This window comes from Danio aesculapii, chromosome 2 (genome assembly GCF_903798145.1).
Source record: "Danio aesculapii chromosome 2, fDanAes4.1, whole genome shotgun sequence".
NCBI lineage: Eukaryota > Metazoa > Chordata > Actinopteri > Cypriniformes > Danionidae > Danio > Danio aesculapii.
In genome coordinates this window covers 48,210,728-48,231,383 of record NC_079436.1, presented here as the reverse complement: position 1 = coordinate 48,231,383, position 20,656 = coordinate 48,210,728, and the positions used below count along the sequence as shown (strand labels likewise).

Below are 20,656 nucleotides of genomic sequence, written 5' to 3'. Positions count from 1 at the left end.
TATTTTACAGTCTATGGTTTCATCCCAAACTTGATAGCCATTCCATTTAAAATCTGTTTTACATAGGAAAATATTAAATTAATTAATTAATTTAAAAAAATAAAATTAAGAAATTATATTGTGCCATCTCAGGCTATTTAATAATCCTTATATTATAATAAATTACAACTTTTGATTGGAAAGAAACGTCTATATTAGTTTTTATTATTACAGATTTGTATTATTTATTTTATTTGTATTAGATTTTTTATGCAGATATATGTAATAGAATGTTATTGAACAACACGTTACATATGGAAGGCATCTATTCTGAAATGTACACAAATACACTACCTGACAAAAGTCTTGTTGTCGATCCCAGTTGTAAGAGCAACAAATAATAACTCGACTTCTAGTTGATCATTTGGAAAAGTGGCAGAAGGTAGATTTTTCTGATGAATCATCTGTTGATCTGCATCCCAATCATCACAAATACTGCAGAAGACCTACTGGAACCCACATGGACCCAAGATTCTCACAGTAATCAGTATGTGGTGTGTGAGAGATCTGCAGAATGGATGGCAAGTCTGGCCCAGTCACCAGACATGAACATTATTGAGCATGTCTGGGGTAAGATTAAGGAGGAGGGATTGAAGATGAATCCAAATAATCTTGATGAACTCTGGGAGTCCTAAAAGAAGGCTTTCTTTGCCATTCCAGATGACTTTATTAATAAGTTATTTGAGTCATTGCACATTGTTGCACATTGCACTCACACTGTTGAGTCACACAATATTAAATCTTTTTCCACTGCACCATGACTTTATATTCTATACTGTACATTATTTCTGTTAAGAGACAAGACTTTTGTCTAAGCAAAGTCAGACCTTACTGTCCTAATTAAATAATTAATAATCAAGGCATGATCATGTTTTATTTTGGTAAAATAAGCTTAATCCAGGGGCCTTTGCCTTTCATATAAGCCACTTCTGATACCAAATGATCAAATAGAAGTCAAGTTATTATTTGTTGTTCCCAAAAACTTGGATAGGCGACAAGACTTTTGTCAGGTAGTGCATACTGGCTTCCCAGTTGAAGTAACTTCTCTTTTAAAGTGCTTTCCCCCCCCCTTCCAGTTGCTTTAAAGTGTCTTTCCCAGTGTTTGTGTGGGAGGTTGGGTCTGCAGAGCATCTCCATCTTACCGATGTCTGTTTTAGGTTCATGTGGAGGTAGAAGTCTGTGAAACACTCCCATGAACTCTCAGTACTGAACATTTGTTGTTACATAGAACAAAGTGCATCAGATTTTTGTCTACAGTGTTCCAGACCAGCCTTTGTTTACTGTTTATACACCGTCCTCCAGATTTCTCTGCCACAGGATCCCAATTTAATCTCTAAAGCATGAAGCAGCAGTCCAGGCCTAAATGGCTGAGAGGTTTATTTTTTGCACAATGCATATTAATAATAATAATGATATAAATATGGCGACACGGTAGCTCAGTTGTTAGCACTGTTGCGTCACAGCAAGAAGGTCGCTGGTTTGAGCCCCAGTTGGGTTAGTTGGAATTTCTGTGTGGAGTTTGTACTGTATGTTCTCCCCGTGTTGGCGTCGGATTCCACCGGGTGCTTCGGTTTCCCCCACAGTCCAAAGATACGTGCTACAGAGGAGTTAAAGAAACTAATGAGTGTGAATGAGTGTGTATGGATGTTTCCCAGTACTGGGTTGCAGCTGGAAGGGCTGGATAAAACATATGCTGGTTAAGTTGGCGGTCCATTTCGCTGTGGCAACCCTCGGATGAATAAACGGACTAAGCTAAAGGAAAATGAATGGATGAATAAATAAATAAATAAATAAAAACACAAAACTGTTTTATAAAAATCAATCATTTTTATTGTGGTATAAAATGTATTTACAAAGATTTAAAAATGACAATATATTGTTGCTTTAATAAAGAACTGCATTTAACAAATAAAGAGCAACAAACAAAATGCACTTTTTATATTATATTATATATAAAGCTATGGAAAAAATAAGAGACCACTTTAAGATTATTTGCTCCTCTAGATTTACTTGTGTTTGAGTAAAATATAATTATTGTTTTATTTTGTAAATTAATTTTCTTTTACAAATTTAAAATAACAATGTAGTCAATTAGAGAATATTTAATGTTTTAATATATACCATTAAAATATGCAGTTTTTTTTTTTTTTTTTTAGAGCAGTATTTCTCAACCACATCCTGGAGGACTATCAACACTGCATGTTTTGGATGTCTCCTTTGTCACACCCATTACAGGTCTTTCAGTCTCTGCTAATGAGCTGATGATCTGGATCAGGTGTGTTTGGATCAGGTAAAGAGACATGGCAAATGTGCAGAGCTGTTGGTTATAGACCACAGAATACCAATGTTTTAAAGTCAGAAGGGTTAAGAAATGATTATGTGGTGAAATAACCCTGACTTTCAATCACAACAAATGAAAACATTTATGGAGAAAATCTGACTCTTATAAAAACAAAACTCAAACCCAACCTAATCAATCCAGAGCAACTGAGAATTTTCAAGTGGTCTCTTAGTTTTAATAAAACCTTTCAGTGGTTACAAAAGTCAAAATCAGTGGTCTCCAGGAAAACTTGAACTCAAACAGTTTAATTGACATGAATCTAGGCATAAGCCAGAATTAGATTCTGACGGCATGATAACCTTGAATAAAAATACCACGGTTTCACGGTATTGTGATTACTGCTCCAAAACAAGTTATTTTTAAAAGTCTGGGTAAAAAACAACAACTTTCCCCCCATTGAACACAATATATTTTATTTTAAGAAACACTTAAAATCTTTTGGACCAGTAGCTTTTGGTGCAGAAGTTCCTTTTCTGCTGAAGATACTGTTTACGGTACTAAAATAGTTGTGAAAAACATGACAATGACAAAAACCTTACATATACAGTTGAAGTCAGAATTATTAGCCCCCCTCTGTTTATCCCCCCCCCCCCCCAATTTTTGTTTGATGGAGAGAAGATTTTCTCAATACATTTCTAAACATAATAGTTTTAATTACTCATTTCTAATAACTGATTTATTTTATCTTTGCCATGATGACAGTAAAGAATATTTGACTAGATATTTTTAAGACACTTCTATACAGCTTAAAGTGACATTTAAAGGCTTAACTTGGTTAATTAGGTTAACTAGGCAGGTTAGGGTAGCTAGGCAAGTTATTGTATAATGACAGTTTGTTCTGTAGACTATCGAATAGCTTAAAGACTATATAGCTTAAAGAGGCTAATAATTTTGACCTTAAAATGTTTTTTTTTAAATTAAAAACTGCTTTTATTTCAACCGAATAACTCAAATAAGACTTTCTCCAGAATAAAAAACATTATCAGACATACTGTGAAAATTTCCTTGCTCTGTTAAGCATCACTTGGGAAATATTTAAAAAAGAAAAAAAAAAAAAACTCAAAGGGGGGCTAATAATTCTGACTTCAACTGTATAACAGTATAATCTGACTGTCAACGGTATAACAGAAAACTTTGTCGATTTTTTAAACCTTGACTTTTCCAAACCGCAGTATACCTTGAATTGGTTATCGTCCCATGCCTACATGTATCTAAAGTATTATTTAATATAATATAATATACACAGAGTCGTTTCAAAGGATATAACTCGGTTCAAATCCCCTTAAAGATGAACAAAATTCCAGTCTGCTACAGTACTGTATAAACATCATTGATATTGTGTTGACACTGTAACACCTGCAGGCCTTTAAACATCTGGACAGCAAATGCTGGAGTTCATCAGCTCCTCCAGCCAACATCATGTCAAAAAACTGCCAGCAAATTTCCTCATGCATTTTTTTCAAGACCACGAAAAATATAGCGTACTACACGGTAGCAAATCTGTGTCCTGTCTTTATATTACAACCATTCAAAGAAACACAGTTCAGTCTCAATCATGACACTAAACAGTAATTAATGGCCATCAGAATTCCAGTTTTATCCAATGGCTCTAAGACAAAATTGAACTAATGATACTGATAATGATTACATTAGTGCATTCGTGCTAAATTAAAAGTGTATTGCTTCTAATTTCAGCACAAATGCTGCACCTAGCTGATACATGTAATAAACACCTTATTTACTCTCTTATAAATCTGCCTGGACACACACAGTAGCTGCTCCGAACAAAAATACACCAGCAGTGCAGTAAAGCAGAGATTTTCAGTTTGTTAATGCAGCTTTGTGTTCAAATCTATACAAAACAAAGGCATATTATATGCATTCTGCTTGAAAACTCTCGACTTTCCTAGACTTACCATTCATAGTTATGCGTTTAATAAAATGTCATTTTTGCTTTATTCTGTAAACTACTGATGATATTTCTTCCCATTGTAAAATAAAAAAAGTCTTGAGCATTTTCTTTTACCTACAAATGACAGTAAGGCCCAATTCCAATTCTACCCCTTAGCCCTTCCTCTTATGCTGAGTTCAGACTGCATGATTTTAGCCCCGATTTTGACTCGCCGTTTTTGAGAAATTGCCGCCAAATGCCTGAAATCACAGGTAAATCGATGCTCATGCACGCGAGTAACAATCACACAATGTGAACTATCAAAGATGTGATCTGAGACAATCGCTGATGATTAGCCGATGCCTGTGAGATAATTGGCATGCTAAATATCTGGAGCTGTCGACTATTCAAAATCATGCAATCATGAAAAGAACATCGGTGATCACCTACAGCCAATGAGAGAGCAGCATCCACTAGTGTGGGTACCTGAGGCCAGCAGGAGGTTGGGGGAGAAGTTAAAAGCGCTCATTTTCAGTTTATTTGGACGCAAGAAATGGAGGAAAAACTAGTGGAAATTTGGCAGGAGCACCCGTGTCTGTTTGACGTGTCATCTGAGCAATACCACAACTGGGTCAAAAAAGAAAGCAGAGGAGAAATTGCTAATTCTCTTCAACCCCAGGTGAGCAAATATGTACATTTTCTACCCCATTAAAGGCTTCTTTTTCGTTATGTAGTTATTAACAAAAGATATACTACGTGTTTTTGGTTGTGAGACATAGTTTGGACGAAGTTGTCGGCGATTCTTCCTATTTTAAAGTCATGCAATGTGAAACCCCCAGTCGCCGATCCATCTTGCAGTGTAAACAAAGCAGCGACAAAACGCTGGCCCAGATAGTCATGAAGTGTGAAAACATCTGTGACACAATTTTAAAATCAAGCAGTCTGAACTCTGCATTACCCCTACCCCTCGTTTTGCGAGCTCCCGTGAAGGGGTAGGTGTGTCCCAATTCTCTTTAGCTTGAAGGCGTAGGGCTAAGGGCAAGGGCTAGATACACCTTCAAACGAAGATTTTTCAGGACCACACTCGAAGCCAAGGGGTAAGAAAAGTTCCCAGAATACACCAGCCACAGCTGCACCCGGAAGTAAGGAGATCCACAAATTAGTATTTTTGTCATTATTACGAATTTTTGCAACAAACAAACATATGTTTTAATATATTCATAACCGCGGTCATGTTTTACTGTAATGCTTAAAATAAACGCTAAAATAAAAAACGCTAAATTTCGCGACCTATAATCCAGAATAATAACTCCTGTATAACAGTCCCACAACATACTGACACTCGAATACCCTGTCAGAAAAGTCTAGTGGCTGAGAATGGGTTTTTTACAGTGTCTGCTATGATGTTAATGTTGTTTTTGGTGTGTTTACATAGATAAATAAGGCCACTGTGTTAAATGCACAGAATTACGATCTTATTGCCACATTCGATCGTTATGATAACATGATATATGCCTTCGGTGATTTCCTAAAGATAAAAAACAAAAAATAACAGCTGGAATCACTACAGCAGTCGCGATCGTCTGATCTCATATGAAGCAAGAGATCACGTTGACATGATGACGCATGGCCATTGCCCATTGTCCCCATTCTTAGGGGTAAATTTTGAAGCCCTTCCCGTTCACACTTATTTTTGAGGGCCAAGGGGAAGGGAGGGAGTAGGGATACCAAAATGGAATTGGGATTGGGCCTAAGTCAAAAATAAAAAAGATATGTTATCCGGCATGTTTATATTCATTTTAGACAACACAAAAAAAGAAATCAGTATCTAAAAAAAAAAATTAAATGACAATATATTTATTTGAAACTTGAAAGGAATGTTATCAGATGTTCAAAAAGTAAAACAAATATTAACACTTTATGTATGCCTAGTTAATCCAGTGTACACATTGTGGTGTAATATACACACACTCTTTCTGTGGCATGCATCATTTTCAGTGCAGAATATAAAAGCTGGCTTACATTCTGCACTGTTGATGATTGTATATTAATAAGCCAGAGTGAAATTAATTTACTCCAATTTGGAAAGTCTACATATATGTTAACCTGAATTCAGCACCAGAAGGTTGTTTATTGTATTAACAAGTAAAATTCCATCCTTTTTAATGTCTCGGTTTGAAAGCATATATGAAGTAGGTGCAAAATGCGCAGCACAGACACTCACTGAATGCACACAAACACAACCGTGCAGTTGTTTGGGATTCTCACACACACTTTCGGTTTGTTTTTGTGTTGTAGCTGGTTGACGGTCTCTCGCTGCTCGTCATTCAGATGTGTCTCTTCATGTGCAGAGCCAGATGATCAGAACGAGAAAAACACCTGAAAGAAGACATAATGTTTACACACAGCTAAAACCCCCTGAAATCAAAAAGTTAGTATCATTAAGTCTTAAAGTCCGCATTAACCGGAAGCTGCAACCAATTTTTTTTTCATATTGTGACAGTTACTAGAGAAATGGATTATTAAATGAGAATACAGTGGGCGTGGCTTGTTTTTTCTACTGCGAGCTGATTGGATGTAGTAAAGTAGGCATTTCATTGTTGGGGAAAGTTGGGGAAAAGGGTTTTAGAAGAGTTATTACAACCTAACACAGGGCTCGAAATTAACCTTTTTTCTTGGTAGCACTGGTGCTCCTAACTTAGGCGCACCAACCAAAATCTAGTTGCACCCACCAATTATGAGCACCCTTAGTTTTTGATTAGTACGCTAATCAAAACTAAGAAGCAAACAAATATATATGCTTGTGTGAGGAAAATATGTCTCCACGAAATCCCGTTCTCACAAGAAAATACATTTTTATAACTTAATTGAGTGACCAAAAGATACACGGACCACTCACCGGCCCTGCACGCACTATAGTATGCTACTGCAACAAATGATGTCAGAAAACCATCAGTACATCATAACCGGTATTGGCCTGCTACTAAAATGATACCAAATCCTCCTCTTCTGCATCGCCATACACCACAGAGACCATACATTTTGACAACCCTATTAAGCTTTAAAAACTTGTGCTTTCTGCCAAAACACATCAAAAGTTTTAATGGTGTCACCTGATACTTCGGTTTCTCATGGGATATTCTGACCAAGCAAATGCTCTCATCATCATCATCCTCATATAGTTTTGTTTAATGCCATGTCAGCAACAACAGCTATTTTCATGACAAAAAACAATGAATTAAAAATAAAATAAAAACATAAACAAATAAATAAGATAGATTTTAACATTCATTTATGATAACAATGTAATGCGCTTTAATATCTGAAGTGTCCCATTTATACAAGATGTTAATGTTGGAGCTGAAATGTTATCTTTTAAACATTTAACCAAGTGTTTACCCTGAGGTGTTGCCAAATATGTGAATGGCCTATTGTGCCCTATATAGGGGATTAACAACTCAGAGTGTGTAAATATGATTTCCATTGGGGTGAATGAAGTCTAGTTTTATGTCCTGATCATGAACCAATCATATGAGTTGGCAAAGACCACAAAACGTACCACATCCATTCAAATTCTACACTAAATGCTGTAATTTAGAGGTGCACTGATATCTGAAAGCACCAAAGCAAACACATCAATAATCCAGCAAAGCCAACAGTGGATTGCTTAGTTAGTTAGCAACAAATATTGCTTAGTTAGTGAGCCTTTAAAGCAAAGAATCATTAAGATAGAGTCAGCATTGTCATTATAGATTAGGCACATTTACTGTATATTTGAGCTGTTATATACAAAATGAAGAATGTTTAAAAAGTGGGAGGAGTTACACTTCATGTCTAGTTGGAAACGACATCAAACAAAGCTGTGCATATCAAGGCACTTCAGGAGAGCTTTATCCTGTGTTTATCTTCCTTAAATGGATTCTTTGCATTGAGCTATCCTGTTTAGTATGATTCGGTACAGGTCACCCTGATCAGGGTTGCATTTGCACTGGCAGTAGTGCCCTTACTTGATAGGCATGATGTTTGTCAGTAAGTTGCAATTGACATAGGCGTGGTGTATTTTTAGTTTCTCACCATGCCATCAAGTTCCCTTTGCAGTCTTTCTTAGAAATTGAGTTTTGTACTGTTCATACCAGTTACAGGAAATGAGCCATTAAATGCTGCATCACACACACACACACACACACACACACACACACACACACACACACACACACACACACACACACACACGCACCTGTCACAGTGGCTGCATTTGAAGGGTTTTGCTCCAGTGTGTTTTCTGAAGTGCCTCGTCAGTTCATCACTACGAGCGAAGCGCCACTCGCAGCCGTCCCACGAACACCCATATGGCTTCTCACCTGCAGGGGAGAACAAACACACAGCTATACTCACTGTTTTGTATTTTACTTGGGGGTAAAAAAAGTACTATTTGAATGCTGATGCTGCTGAGAGCATAAAAATGAGCATGACAAATAATGACATAACAAATAAGGATCACAGAGCATAACAAATAATGGATGGCACCAGTGAGAAAGGCAGTGCTGCTGCACATTTCTTTTAAACTTGAAGGAAGTCAGCGCCAATGACATGGTGGTTAGTGCGTTGACACATGGCACTCTGTCGTTCATGGTAGGGTAGGGTTGATAGACGTTGCCATCGTCCATCGCCGATGGCAATAGACGTCACGATGCTGAGCCAGCTACAGCTCAGCGGATGCTTTGAGTAGTGCACATCGAACAGTTTATCATGGATGTACCGCTGGATCGCTTCTCACTATAGTTGTTAAACGTGATACTTAATTAATCTTGTCTCAATCTAATGACACTTCGGTCTTTTGAATCTGTAAGGTAACGTGTCACAGCATCGGTACACTGCTTTAGTCTTTCGCTTTCACACTTGTACTTAGTAATTTTAGCATAAACCTCAGATACTCTCACCTGTTGGTTGTGCACCTTTTTTACCAACCAAATTTGTCAAAGCCATTATAACGACACAGATCACTCTGCCTATTCATGCCAGAGTCCCGCGGAAAAAGAGATTGACAGGTGAAAATTTGTGTGTAACTTATCTTTAATTATTTATGATTTGGTCATGAGTTAAACAAAGACCATGCAGGTCAGGTAGTTGAAACGGTAGGCTACAAATAATTAATTTGTTTGAATTAATTAATTATTTATTAATAATTAATTCACCGACGCCTATGACAACGATGCCATCATCCATCGCGATGTCTCACATTAGACATCGTACGATGTCAAATTGGTCAACATCGCCCAACTCTAGTTCATGGTGACCCGAGTTGGATTCCCACCTTGAGGCCCTATACCGATTCTTCTACTCTCTCTGCTCACCACACTTTCCTGTCTATACTATTTCTCTCTCTCTCTCTCTCTCTCTCTCTCTCTCTCTCTCTCTCTATATATATATATATATATATATATATATATATATATATATAAACAAAACTTTTAGGAACTAAATTGAATACTCTGCAATAGCAATGTGTACAATTCATCAAAGCATATATTGACAATAAGATTTAGATGATGATGTTTTAAGTTTGTTTTGTGCTTGTACTGTGACTTTGAGCAGGCCTCAACCAAATACATTCAAATTAATCTTATTCAATATGTTAGTCAATGTTCAAGACCTTAAATTGATTTCTGGAGCATTTTTAGCAACATAAAGAGATTCTTTTCTAGGTATATGATGTATGCGTAACATTTTAATGCCTATATTGAACATTAGTATTAATGAACAGCACAGTCTGTGGGTATTACATTTGAAATCATTATCAACGATCAATCTTTGTAATGCAGCCAGCATCAATTTATTTACAATTGCATAAATATTGCTAGGAAATGTTTAACATAATATATTTAAATGTAAATTTATTATGTTAACTTTTAATCATTAAAGGGTGTTTTAATGTCTAACTAAAACTGCCAGCAGAGAGAGTAGATTCAGTGAGTTGTTTGTTCAAACGATTCGTCTTCATGAATGGGTCACTGAATCAATCAATAAATTGATTCATTTAAAAATTACAGGTTTAATAATGAAATGACATACAATTGCTTTAATACTGCATAAAACTAAACTTGTTTCAATTAAAGTGCATAAACAAAATCGTTTACAAGTTAAATAAGTCAACAATAATTGAAAAAGATGATGTGAAATGATTACTTTTTATTTATTTAATTGTATTTTTTCTTATTTGGGCTGTCTCTTTCTCTTCTCATTATGTTGTATGTAGCTCTGCCCACAATACAATATCACTAAAGCAAATTATCAATCAATGTGAATATTAATCATTAATTATGAATGTAAAGAGATTGGTTGTAGAAGTTGAACGCACTGGATATGACAGAAAAAAAAAAAGATTTGACAAGAAAAAAAAAAACTTTGCAATGTTCATACCCACAAGCCTATCTCTATACTGTGTCCTTTGATGTGATCTAGGTTTTTTATTAAATGTATTAATTCTTAGAAAATTCAGGATAGTAGTCAGGATTATTCTTTAAATTGCATGTAAGATGAGAAGTGTGGGAAATAGGGTTAATCTTTGCACCTCTAGCACATGACAGCAACATGAAGAATGAGCATTTGAAGAATGCAGGGAGTCACCAAACCACATGTACACACACACTCTTCAAACATTTGCCTCTAGAGGAGGAGGTCTGCTTGCTAAATATTCAAACAACGAGAGCGATGCAACAGTAAGCCACATGGGAATGAACACACACTGTGGATGAATGCACTGAAACTGTAGCTGGGTTTCTATAACCCTGTGTTAATGTGCAGTTTGAAGTATTGTATGAGAAACTAATGATAGAAATGCCAAATTTTGAATACAAATAAAATAAATCACTTTACAGAAAAGATTTGACACTCACTTGAAGTGGATAAAAAAGGGTTAATGCAAATAATGTGAGATGCATTGACTGAATAAACTCTGAAGTAGTGAATATTACACCTGCATAACCAATGAAGTTCAAGTTAAAACTGAGCTTTATTGTCATTGCGTGTAGTGTAGACATATAATGGAATGAAATGTTGTGTCTCGCAATAAATAGAACCATAAATATGAACACAACATTGGACGTAAAAACTATTTTAAACCTGTACATACTAACATAGCGGAGCAGTAAACTAACTATAATTATGGATTTTAATATACGTACCTAAACTATCCACATAACCTAACAGAGGCTAAACAGGTACGTTTACATAAGATAGAACAATATTGTACAAGATATTGTGCAAAGGAGGTATTTAAGGTTGATGAAAAAAGTAGTGCAACATGATCAGCTGTCTGTTACACTTGCCTTGTTTCAGCCACTCTAAATCCTCATTCGCACTACGAGTAACTGGCAGCGGCAAATCGACAAGCAACCGTTCATTTCAACAGAGCGAGTGACTTGCGGTGACATCGGTCTACACAAGAGACAGCCGGTAACCAGGTGGGCATGTCTAGCGACGCAACAAAATTGAGAATCCTTCAACTTTATGCAAACGAAGAGCAACTTTCTTGAGAGACAGCTAGTAGGAGCACTAATGGAGCTCACGTGATCTCTCTGCTCGCTCAGAGGCCGGTTGTATTCTCCGTGCTGTAGACCTACACAGACCTGTGTTCACAGTAGTTTCGCCACCCCAAACAACAGGCAGCTACAAAGTCACTGCTAGTGTGAATGAGGCATAACAACTTGATGGAAATGCACCTAATTCACATTTGCGAAGGAGACATTGGCATTTGACATGAATGGATTTTGGCTTGGTAGCCAAACATTTTATACGAAGCGAGTTACACTGCATTTCAAGCATGCATTTTATCAGTTCATGCATTCCCTAATTTTGGGATGTTTTAACTCTGTAAAGGCTGACATCTTGAATAAAAGTCCAAAGAGACAGTTTAGTAGATGGAAAATAATAGATTAGCATTTTTGGTTATTTATTCTTATGTAAACAAACTGTAAACAAGGGATTAAAAATCTGCTGCTAAAGAAATCTGTGAAAAAGTGTAAACAAATAATAAAAAATACAATACGTTGATGATTTATTAGAACCAATTTGTAATTTTTTTTATTGATGCCCTAATTTAAGGAAATTCATTTGGTTTTGAATTTATTCTTTTATTTTTCCCCATTTTTAACATGCTGGTAGCTGTTGACTTTTATAAATATTACAGGTTTACATAAAAAATCATCCACTTAAGAATTTCACCTCCATTCTGAATGGAATGAACTCAAATAAATTAACAGAAATTATTAATTTATGGGTGAACTATCTCTTAAATTTGGGAACAAAGATAAGGTTCTCAAGGTGAATGTGTACCTTGGCTTTAGGGGTCAAAAATAAGGTCAAGAATGTTGGTGTGATTCTGGAGTCAGATATGAGTTTCAGTAGTCATGCTAAAGCAGTAAGTAAATCAGCATACTATCATCTTAAAAACACTGCAAAAATTATATGCTTTATTTCCAGTGAGGACTTAGAGCAACTTGTTCATGCTTTTACGACCAGCAGAGTGGATTACTGTAATGGACTCCTCACTGGCCTTCCTAAAAAGACATTAAGACCATTCAGAATGCTGCTGCCAGGATTCTGACCAGAACCAGAGCAAAATCAGAGCACATCACACTTGTCCTTAAGTCTTTACACTGGCTCCCAGTCACAGTTTATAAATCACTAAATGGCCTGGGACAGGGATGGGCAAACTCGATCCTGGAGGGCCGGTGTCCCTGCATAGTTTTGCACCAACCCTAATCAAACACACCTGCTTGTAGCTTTCTAGTGATCTTGAAGACACTAATTAGGGTGTTCAGGTGTGTTTGATTAGTGTTGGAGCAAAACTCTGCAGAGACACCGGCCCTCGAGGATCGAGTTTGCCCATGCCTGGCCTAGGACCTCAATACATTACAGATATGCTCACTGAATACAAACCTAACAGATCACTCAGATCATTAGGATCAAGTAAATTAGAAATTAATAGAGTTCAGTCAAAGCAGGGTGAATCCGCCTTCAGCTACTGTGCCCCTCGCTGCTGGATTAGCTGTGCCATTACTGAATGAGCACTGTGCTGCGTCCGACAGATCACACTATTGTGTCTTTTTTTTCTTTTTCATTTTTTATAACCGATTTTAACACATTTTAATCTATTTTTAATCATTTCTATTCTTTGTTGTTTTTATTTTTCTTATACTGGTTTCTTTTATTCCTGTTTATGTAAAGCACTTTGAATTATATATTGTGTATGAAATGTGCTATATAAATAAACTTGCCTTGCATTAAAACACATCAAACAGATGCATGAACAATGATGTAAAAGGTAGACGTTTTTACAATTCCACTTTTATTAGGGCTGCACAATATATCGTCTCAGCATCGATATCGCAACGTGATCATTCGTAATAGTCACATCGCTGAATATGCAATGTTAAGTCTGGATTATAACTGATCCTTTCACAAGTGTTTTTGAGGGTTGTGATTTTAAAGGCATTCAGCAAAAGAAATAGTACCGTTTGTAACTTGATTCATTTTATTGAATTGTTCATATAAAGACGCAGTATTTTCACATTAGATTATTGAATTACTGTACACTACCTGACAAAAGTCTTGTCATCAATCCTAGTTATAAGAGCAACGAATAATAACTTGACTTCTAGTTGATCATTTGGAAAAGTGGTAGAAGGTCGATTTTTCTGATGAATCATCTGTTAAGCTGCATCCCAATCATCACAAATACTGCAGAAGATCTACTGGAACTCACATGGACCCAAGATTCTCACAGAAATCAGTCAAGTTTAATGAAGGACAAATCATGGTTTGGGGTCACATTTAGTATGGGGTCGTGCGAGAGATCTGAAGAGTGAATGGCATAATCAACAGACATTTGTGCTGCCCATTACATTACAAACCACAGGAGAGGGCAAATTCTTCAGCAGGACAGTGCTCCTTCTCATACTTCAGCCTCCATATCAAAGTTTCTGAAAGCAATAAAGGTTAAGGTGCTCCAGGATTGGCCAGCAAAGTCACCAGACATGAACATTTTTATGCATGTCTGGGGTATGATGAAGGAGGAGGCATTGAAGATGATTCCAAAGAATCTTGATGAACTCTGGGAGTCCTGCAAGAAGGCTTTCTTTGCCATTCCAGATGACTTTATTAATAAGTTATTTGAGTCATTGCAGAGATGTATGGATGCAGTCCTCCAAGCTCCTCCAACCTCCAAGCTGAGAGTCACACAATATTAATTCTTTTTCCACTGCACCATGACTTTATATTCTACTGTACATTATTTCTGTTAAGTGACAAGACTTTTGTCTAAGCAAAGGTAGACCTTACTGTCCTAATTAAATAATTAAAAATCAAGGCCTGATCATATTTTATTTTGGTAAAATAAGCATAATCTAGAGCCCTTTGCCTTTCATATAAGCCACTTCTGATACCCAATGATCAAATAGAAGTCAAATTACTTGACTTGAATAGGCGACAAGACTCTTGTCAGCTAGTGTATACCTGAATACAGTTTGACTCCTCTGAAAACAATAAAATGCTGTTTATTTAATTTGTATCTTTTACTTTATTGAATTTATCTATGCTTGTCGAATGTCTTTTATTATATTTTATGCTTATATACTGCCCTACAGAATCATCCCAATTAATCTTAAATGATCATTTTTTCTCCAAATAGTTTATTCAAGTCATCTAGTAAAATTATCTGCATATCACAAAATATATCGCAAAATAAAAAAAAAACCTAGATTTCCCCCCATGTTCGTGTGGGTTTTCTCCGGGTGCTCCGGTTTCCCCCACAGTCCAAAGACATGCACTATTGGTGAATTGGATAAACGAAATTGGCCGTAGTGTATAAGTGTGCGTGCGAATGAGGATGTATGGGTGTTTTTCAGTACTAGAAGGGCATGTGCTGGGTAAAACATATGCTGGAATAGTTGGTGGTTCATTCCGCTGTGGCAACCCCTGATGAATAAATGGACTAAGCCGAAAGAAAACGAATGAATGAATGTAAGACTTTTCCAATATCTTGCAGCCCTAACTTTTACTTACTTAAAAACTATTAATCAGATGAATAAAGGAATGAAGCAGACTCCCTGCAACTGGTTTTTCATCAAAATTCTGATCATGTCAGTGTGTGTGTGCTTTTTTTAAAATGCTTTGTACAGCATATTCATCAGTGTGACTTTCAGCTTGATCTGAACGAGAGAAGTTTTGTTTCCCAAAGCTGAGGAAGCTGTTATGGCAACAGCAAGTCAAAATACAGGTAGGATTATACACCCTCACATAGAAACTGCTTACCGGTGTGTGTGCGCTGATGTGCTTTCAGGTGAGAGCTCTTTGTGTAAACCTTCCTGCAACCGTTAAAGTAGCATCGATGAGTTCTCCTTCGTCCTTCAGGTGACCCTTCACTTCTGACCTCTTCCCCTCTTGGCCCGTCTGCATCTTCTTTCACCAGTGAGGGCGAGGAGGGCGGTGTGTGTGCGATTACACACTGCTGCTCAGATGCATTGTGGCCCAGTGGGTGTGTGTGAACATCAGCAGATGCGATGATCTTCTCACAGCTGCCGAATGATGAATGGGAGGACGCTGCGATCTCATCTCGTCTGGGGATGGAGGCTCCCGGTGGGGACAGGTTTGCCTCTGTCTCACAGCACCGCACAAACTGGCTCCACAGATCGTCCGACTCGCACACTGACCTCAGATCTGCTGCAGAGACATAGGGTTCGTTCTGCAGATAGCGCTCAAGCTCAAGACAAGTCTGTGTAAGAGAAAAGGGCACTTTACTGACAGACAAGTAGTAGAGCTGCACAATATATTGTTTCAGCATCGATATCGCAATGTGAGTGACTGAAATATGTGTGTTTTTGAGGTATGAGGATTTTAAAAGTGTAACGGAGGCCAGCTAGCTTCATTTACCCAGCTAGCCTCTTTAGCCTCCTTGTTAGAGCAACCGAGTCCCATGCACAGAATCACTGGTTCGGCTTCTGTCATTAGAGCACCTTTTGAGGTCAGAGGAGTGAGGTTTCCCAGCAAGCATTTATTGTTTTTAATAGATGTCTAATAGATGTCTCAACATAGTCGTCTTGGCTAAAACAAAGCTAAATTTGGGTTGTCAGTAAAAATCTAATAGACATCTAAAACTAGGCCACAACTAGACTAGTCAACAAATAAACAGAATTAAATGACTACACATATAAAGTCTGTCTAATATGTCTATTTGATGACTAGTCTAGATTTGGGCTCTTCTTAGACATCTATTAGATTTTCACTGACAGCCAGGGGCAGACAGGAACATAATTTTCAACTGGAAAAAGTTATTGGCAGGCCAGATAGACCGTCAGGCCACTGGGAAATGTCCCGGTGCTCCCTATGGCCAGTCTGCCCCTGCTGACTAGGCATGGACTGGTATAAGATTCTGATGGTACGATAACCTTGGATAAAAATATCACAGTTTCACTGTATCACAGTATTGTGATTACTGCTCTAACACATATTCTTTTTAAATGTCTGGATAAAAAAAACAAAAACTTTTTCCCCTTTGAAAACAATATATTTTATTTTTTGAAAGATTTACAATATTTTTAACAGTAAACATGTCAGGCTATATAATTCAAATAAATCATTGACTTCTGCCGTCTTCATTAGTTTCAAAAACACAGATTTCTTTACAATTTAAAATAGCATCTTTGAATATCTTTTCTGCTGGAGATACTGTTGTCCTAAAAACCAAAACAAAAATGTAAATAAAAAAATCTTACTCATACCTTAGGAAAGGTATAACAGAAAATTTTTAAAACCATGACTTTTCCAAACCGCGATATACCTTGAAAACAGTTATTGTCCCATGCCTACTGCTGATAGCCCAAGTTTTGCCTTGTTTTAGCCAAGCTGTCTACATTTATGTCTATTAGGCGTCTATTAAACACTAAATTGTTTGCTGGGTGACCTGCATAGCACTTCGCTAGCTGGCCTCCATTACAAAAGCATTCAGGAATAATAAATTGTACCATTTATAACATTAATAATGATTATTATTATTAATTTTTTTATCATAATTTTTTAGGGGTTTTTCACCTTTATTATGACAGGACAGTAGAGAATTCAGACAGGAAAGCATTGGGGGCAGAGAGAGGGGAAGGATTGGGAATCGAACTCGGGTCGCCGTGAGCATGTCGGTGCTATATCTCAGTGCGCAATATCACTAGGCTACTGGCGCTGACAATAATGATTATTTTTTATTGAATTATTTATTAAATTACTGTGAAAAATGTAAAACACTGTTTGTTTTATTTGTATTTTTTCCTCTTCTATATTTTATGCACGATTCACCCCTTACAGAATCATCCCAATCAATCTAAAATGGTTCATTATTTCCAAATAGAGATTTTCAAGTTATCTGGTGACGACACAGTGGCTCAGTGGTTAGCACTGTCGTCTTACAGCAAAAAGGTCGCTGGTTCGAGTCCCAGTTGGGTCAGTTGGCATTTTTGCATGTAGTTTGCATGTTCTCCCCATGTTCGCGTGCGTTTTGTCCGGGTGCTCCGGTTTCCCCCCACTGTCCAAAGACATGCGCTATAGGTGAATTGAATAAACTAAATAGGCCGTAGTGTATGTGTGTGAATGTGAGAGTGTATGGGTGTTTCCCAGTACTGGGTTGCAGCTGGAAGGGCATCTGCTATGTAAAACATATGCTGGATAAGTTGGCAGTTCATTCCGCTGTGGTTAATAAAGGGACTAAGCCAAAGGAAAATAAATGAGTGAATAAATGAATGAATGAATGAATGAATGAAAGTTATCTGGTGAAATTGTATTCATATTGCAATAGATAATTGCAGAAAAAAAATAGCGCAATATTAAATTTTTCCAATATCATGCAGTCCTATGTTAAATGCATTCTCTGCTCATGTTTTTAAATGTAATAAATTTTTTTTTCTCGTTTTGTAAAGCTGCTTTAGAGCAATCATTATTGTGACGTAAAACAAATAAATTGAACATAAATAAAATTCTGAATGAAAAATTCTAAAATATAACAAAATAAATCTTCAAAGTGAAACCCTGTTATCATTCATGTTCATTCATGGTGTTCTGAACATTTGTGTTGTGCTAAAGCTTTTAGTTTCTTCTGTAAAACACACAATTGGAGGTCTAGCAGATGTTGTCTTGTCAAAACAAATATTACATGTGTATAGTAACATGTTTTAAATTATATGAAGACTGGAAAATTAAAAGGTTTGGGGTCAAGGAGAAGAAAAAACACTTTTACTCAGAAAGATTGAACATTTTGAACATTATTACAGTTTCCAATTAAACAGCAATAATCATTTCCTACACTGATCATAAGAAATGTTTGAGTTACAAAACCAGCATATTACGACTTCTGAAGGATTATGTAACAATAAAAAAACACAATGGATGTAAAACTTAGATTTGTAGAATTATCAAACTATATTAATGCTGTATTTTACATACAGTATTATTAATAAATGCACTTTCCTTGAGCATAAAATCAACCCATTACGACTTCTGAATGACCATGTGACAAAAATAACAGATGTAAAATACAGCTTTGATGAATTATTTGACTATATTAATGCTGTGTTTTTACATATCGTATTATTAATAAATGCTGTCATATTAATAACACAGATACTTTCATTGAACATAAAAATCAACATATTACGACTTCTGAATGACCATGGGATAAAAATAATGGATGTAATATCCAGCTTTGTGGAATCATTTCACTATATCAATGCTGTATTTTTACATACAGTATTAATAAATAAAGTCATATTAATAACAGATACTTTCCTTGGGCATCAAATCAACATGTTACGACTTCTGAAGGATCATGTGACACAAAAATAGATGTAAAATTCAGCTTTGTGGAATTATTTGACTATATTAATACAGTATTTTTAATAAATGCAGTCATTAATTGCACAGACTTATTCCTAAAATAAATGTTTACATTTTAAAACACTTTTTAACTTGTCGATTATTGTAGCAAGTAAAATATTAATGTAAATATTAAACGTTTTTCCCGCTAAATTTAAATCTTTCAACAATTTGTATTACACTTGGAAAATCTCGTGTACTGTAACATCGTATATTAAAATAAAATCATATACTGTTTTAATGCGTATATTTGTTTTGTTTGTTTGCTGCTTTAATCAAATATATAAAAGAAGTAGTTAATAGTTGGCTACCTGTTGCCAGTACTCCTCCAGAGACGGTAAAGCGGACAGGTATCCCGTGTCAAGCACACTCTGCAGCTCCTGGAATATACTGCACATGGGAATAACATCCATATCCCACCCTGATCTGTCAAATTCAGCTTGAAAATGCGTTTTCCCGCCGTGTCTTCATGTAAGGCAGCAGCTTGTTTGTCTGTGGCGGACGCTCGGCTGCAGAGAAAGCGCTGCAAACTGCAAACTTCCCATTTCAAAACAAACCAAACACGCTGCGTGTCGTCATCAGCTGTCAGCGGGCGAATCAGAGGTGCGCGGATAGTCCCACGCCCACTATTTAGACTCCACCCATTGTGCGGGTCAGTCCGCACAATTAGATGGTGATTGGTTGTTGGCGTGTCCTTCTGTGTGATGATTGGTAAGTTGTAGTTGGCGCTATTTCTGGGAAGGTATATAAACATACCCCCTTCTCACTTCAACAGACTGAGAAAGGAAGCATTTGTTTATGTGGTTCATATATATATATATATATATATATATATATATATATATATATATATATATATATATATATATATATATATATAGTAACCTTAATGAACCGTGAATGAACATAAAAGATTTCATTTTTAAATTATTAAATAATTTTTTCATGTTGCCATTGCTTTAATCAACATCAGACAAAGGGGTCATGACATTTTAATCAGTTTATTAATATTTTAATGTTCATTGATAGGTCATTAAGATTACAATTTTTTTTTTTACACAAAACAAAAACATACAAGTCTTTATACTGAAAAATATTTTCAACCCATACTGACCCTCTGAAAAATTCGATTTTAAATGCCCTAGTTTTGATTGGCTAATCTCCTTGCATAGGAAACAGTATTAATAAGTGCTCCCTATTGCATGAGTAAGCATGTAGACACCGTTATTCATATAAAACATTTGTAGACAAAGTTTTATGCAGTTAATATTTACTTACATTTTCAATGTGACTGCTGTCTTAAATATTGAATCTGGCATGCCTTTCACAAAAAGCATCTTATCTGATAATGAAATCCTTTTTATGATGTCAGAGATTCAAATAAGCTGGTAAAACTGAACTGGACACGTCAAAGCGACTGAATGGCAATTAATGAGTGGAGTTTTATGTTCTCCCCGTGTTGGCGTGGGTTT

General features: G+C 36.3%; 1 protein-coding gene across 1 annotated transcript; it reads right to left on the bottom strand.

The window, feature by feature from the left end:
- Positions 1-2,977: 2,977 nt before the first annotated feature.
- Positions 2,978-19,742, bottom strand: klf6b (Kruppel like factor 6b). Its single transcript, XM_056481320.1, has 4 exons — positions 19,496-19,742; positions 15,585-16,044; positions 8,509-8,632; positions 2,978-6,650 (listed from the first exon to the last, which is right to left on the bottom strand). Exons 1-4 carry the CDS (start codon positions 19,595-19,597, stop codon positions 6,599-6,601), a joined length of 738 nt encoding a protein of 245 aa, XP_056337295.1. The 5' UTR covers positions 19,598-19,742; the 3' UTR covers positions 2,978-6,598.
- Between the last annotated feature and the right edge of the window lie 914 nt (positions 19,743-20,656).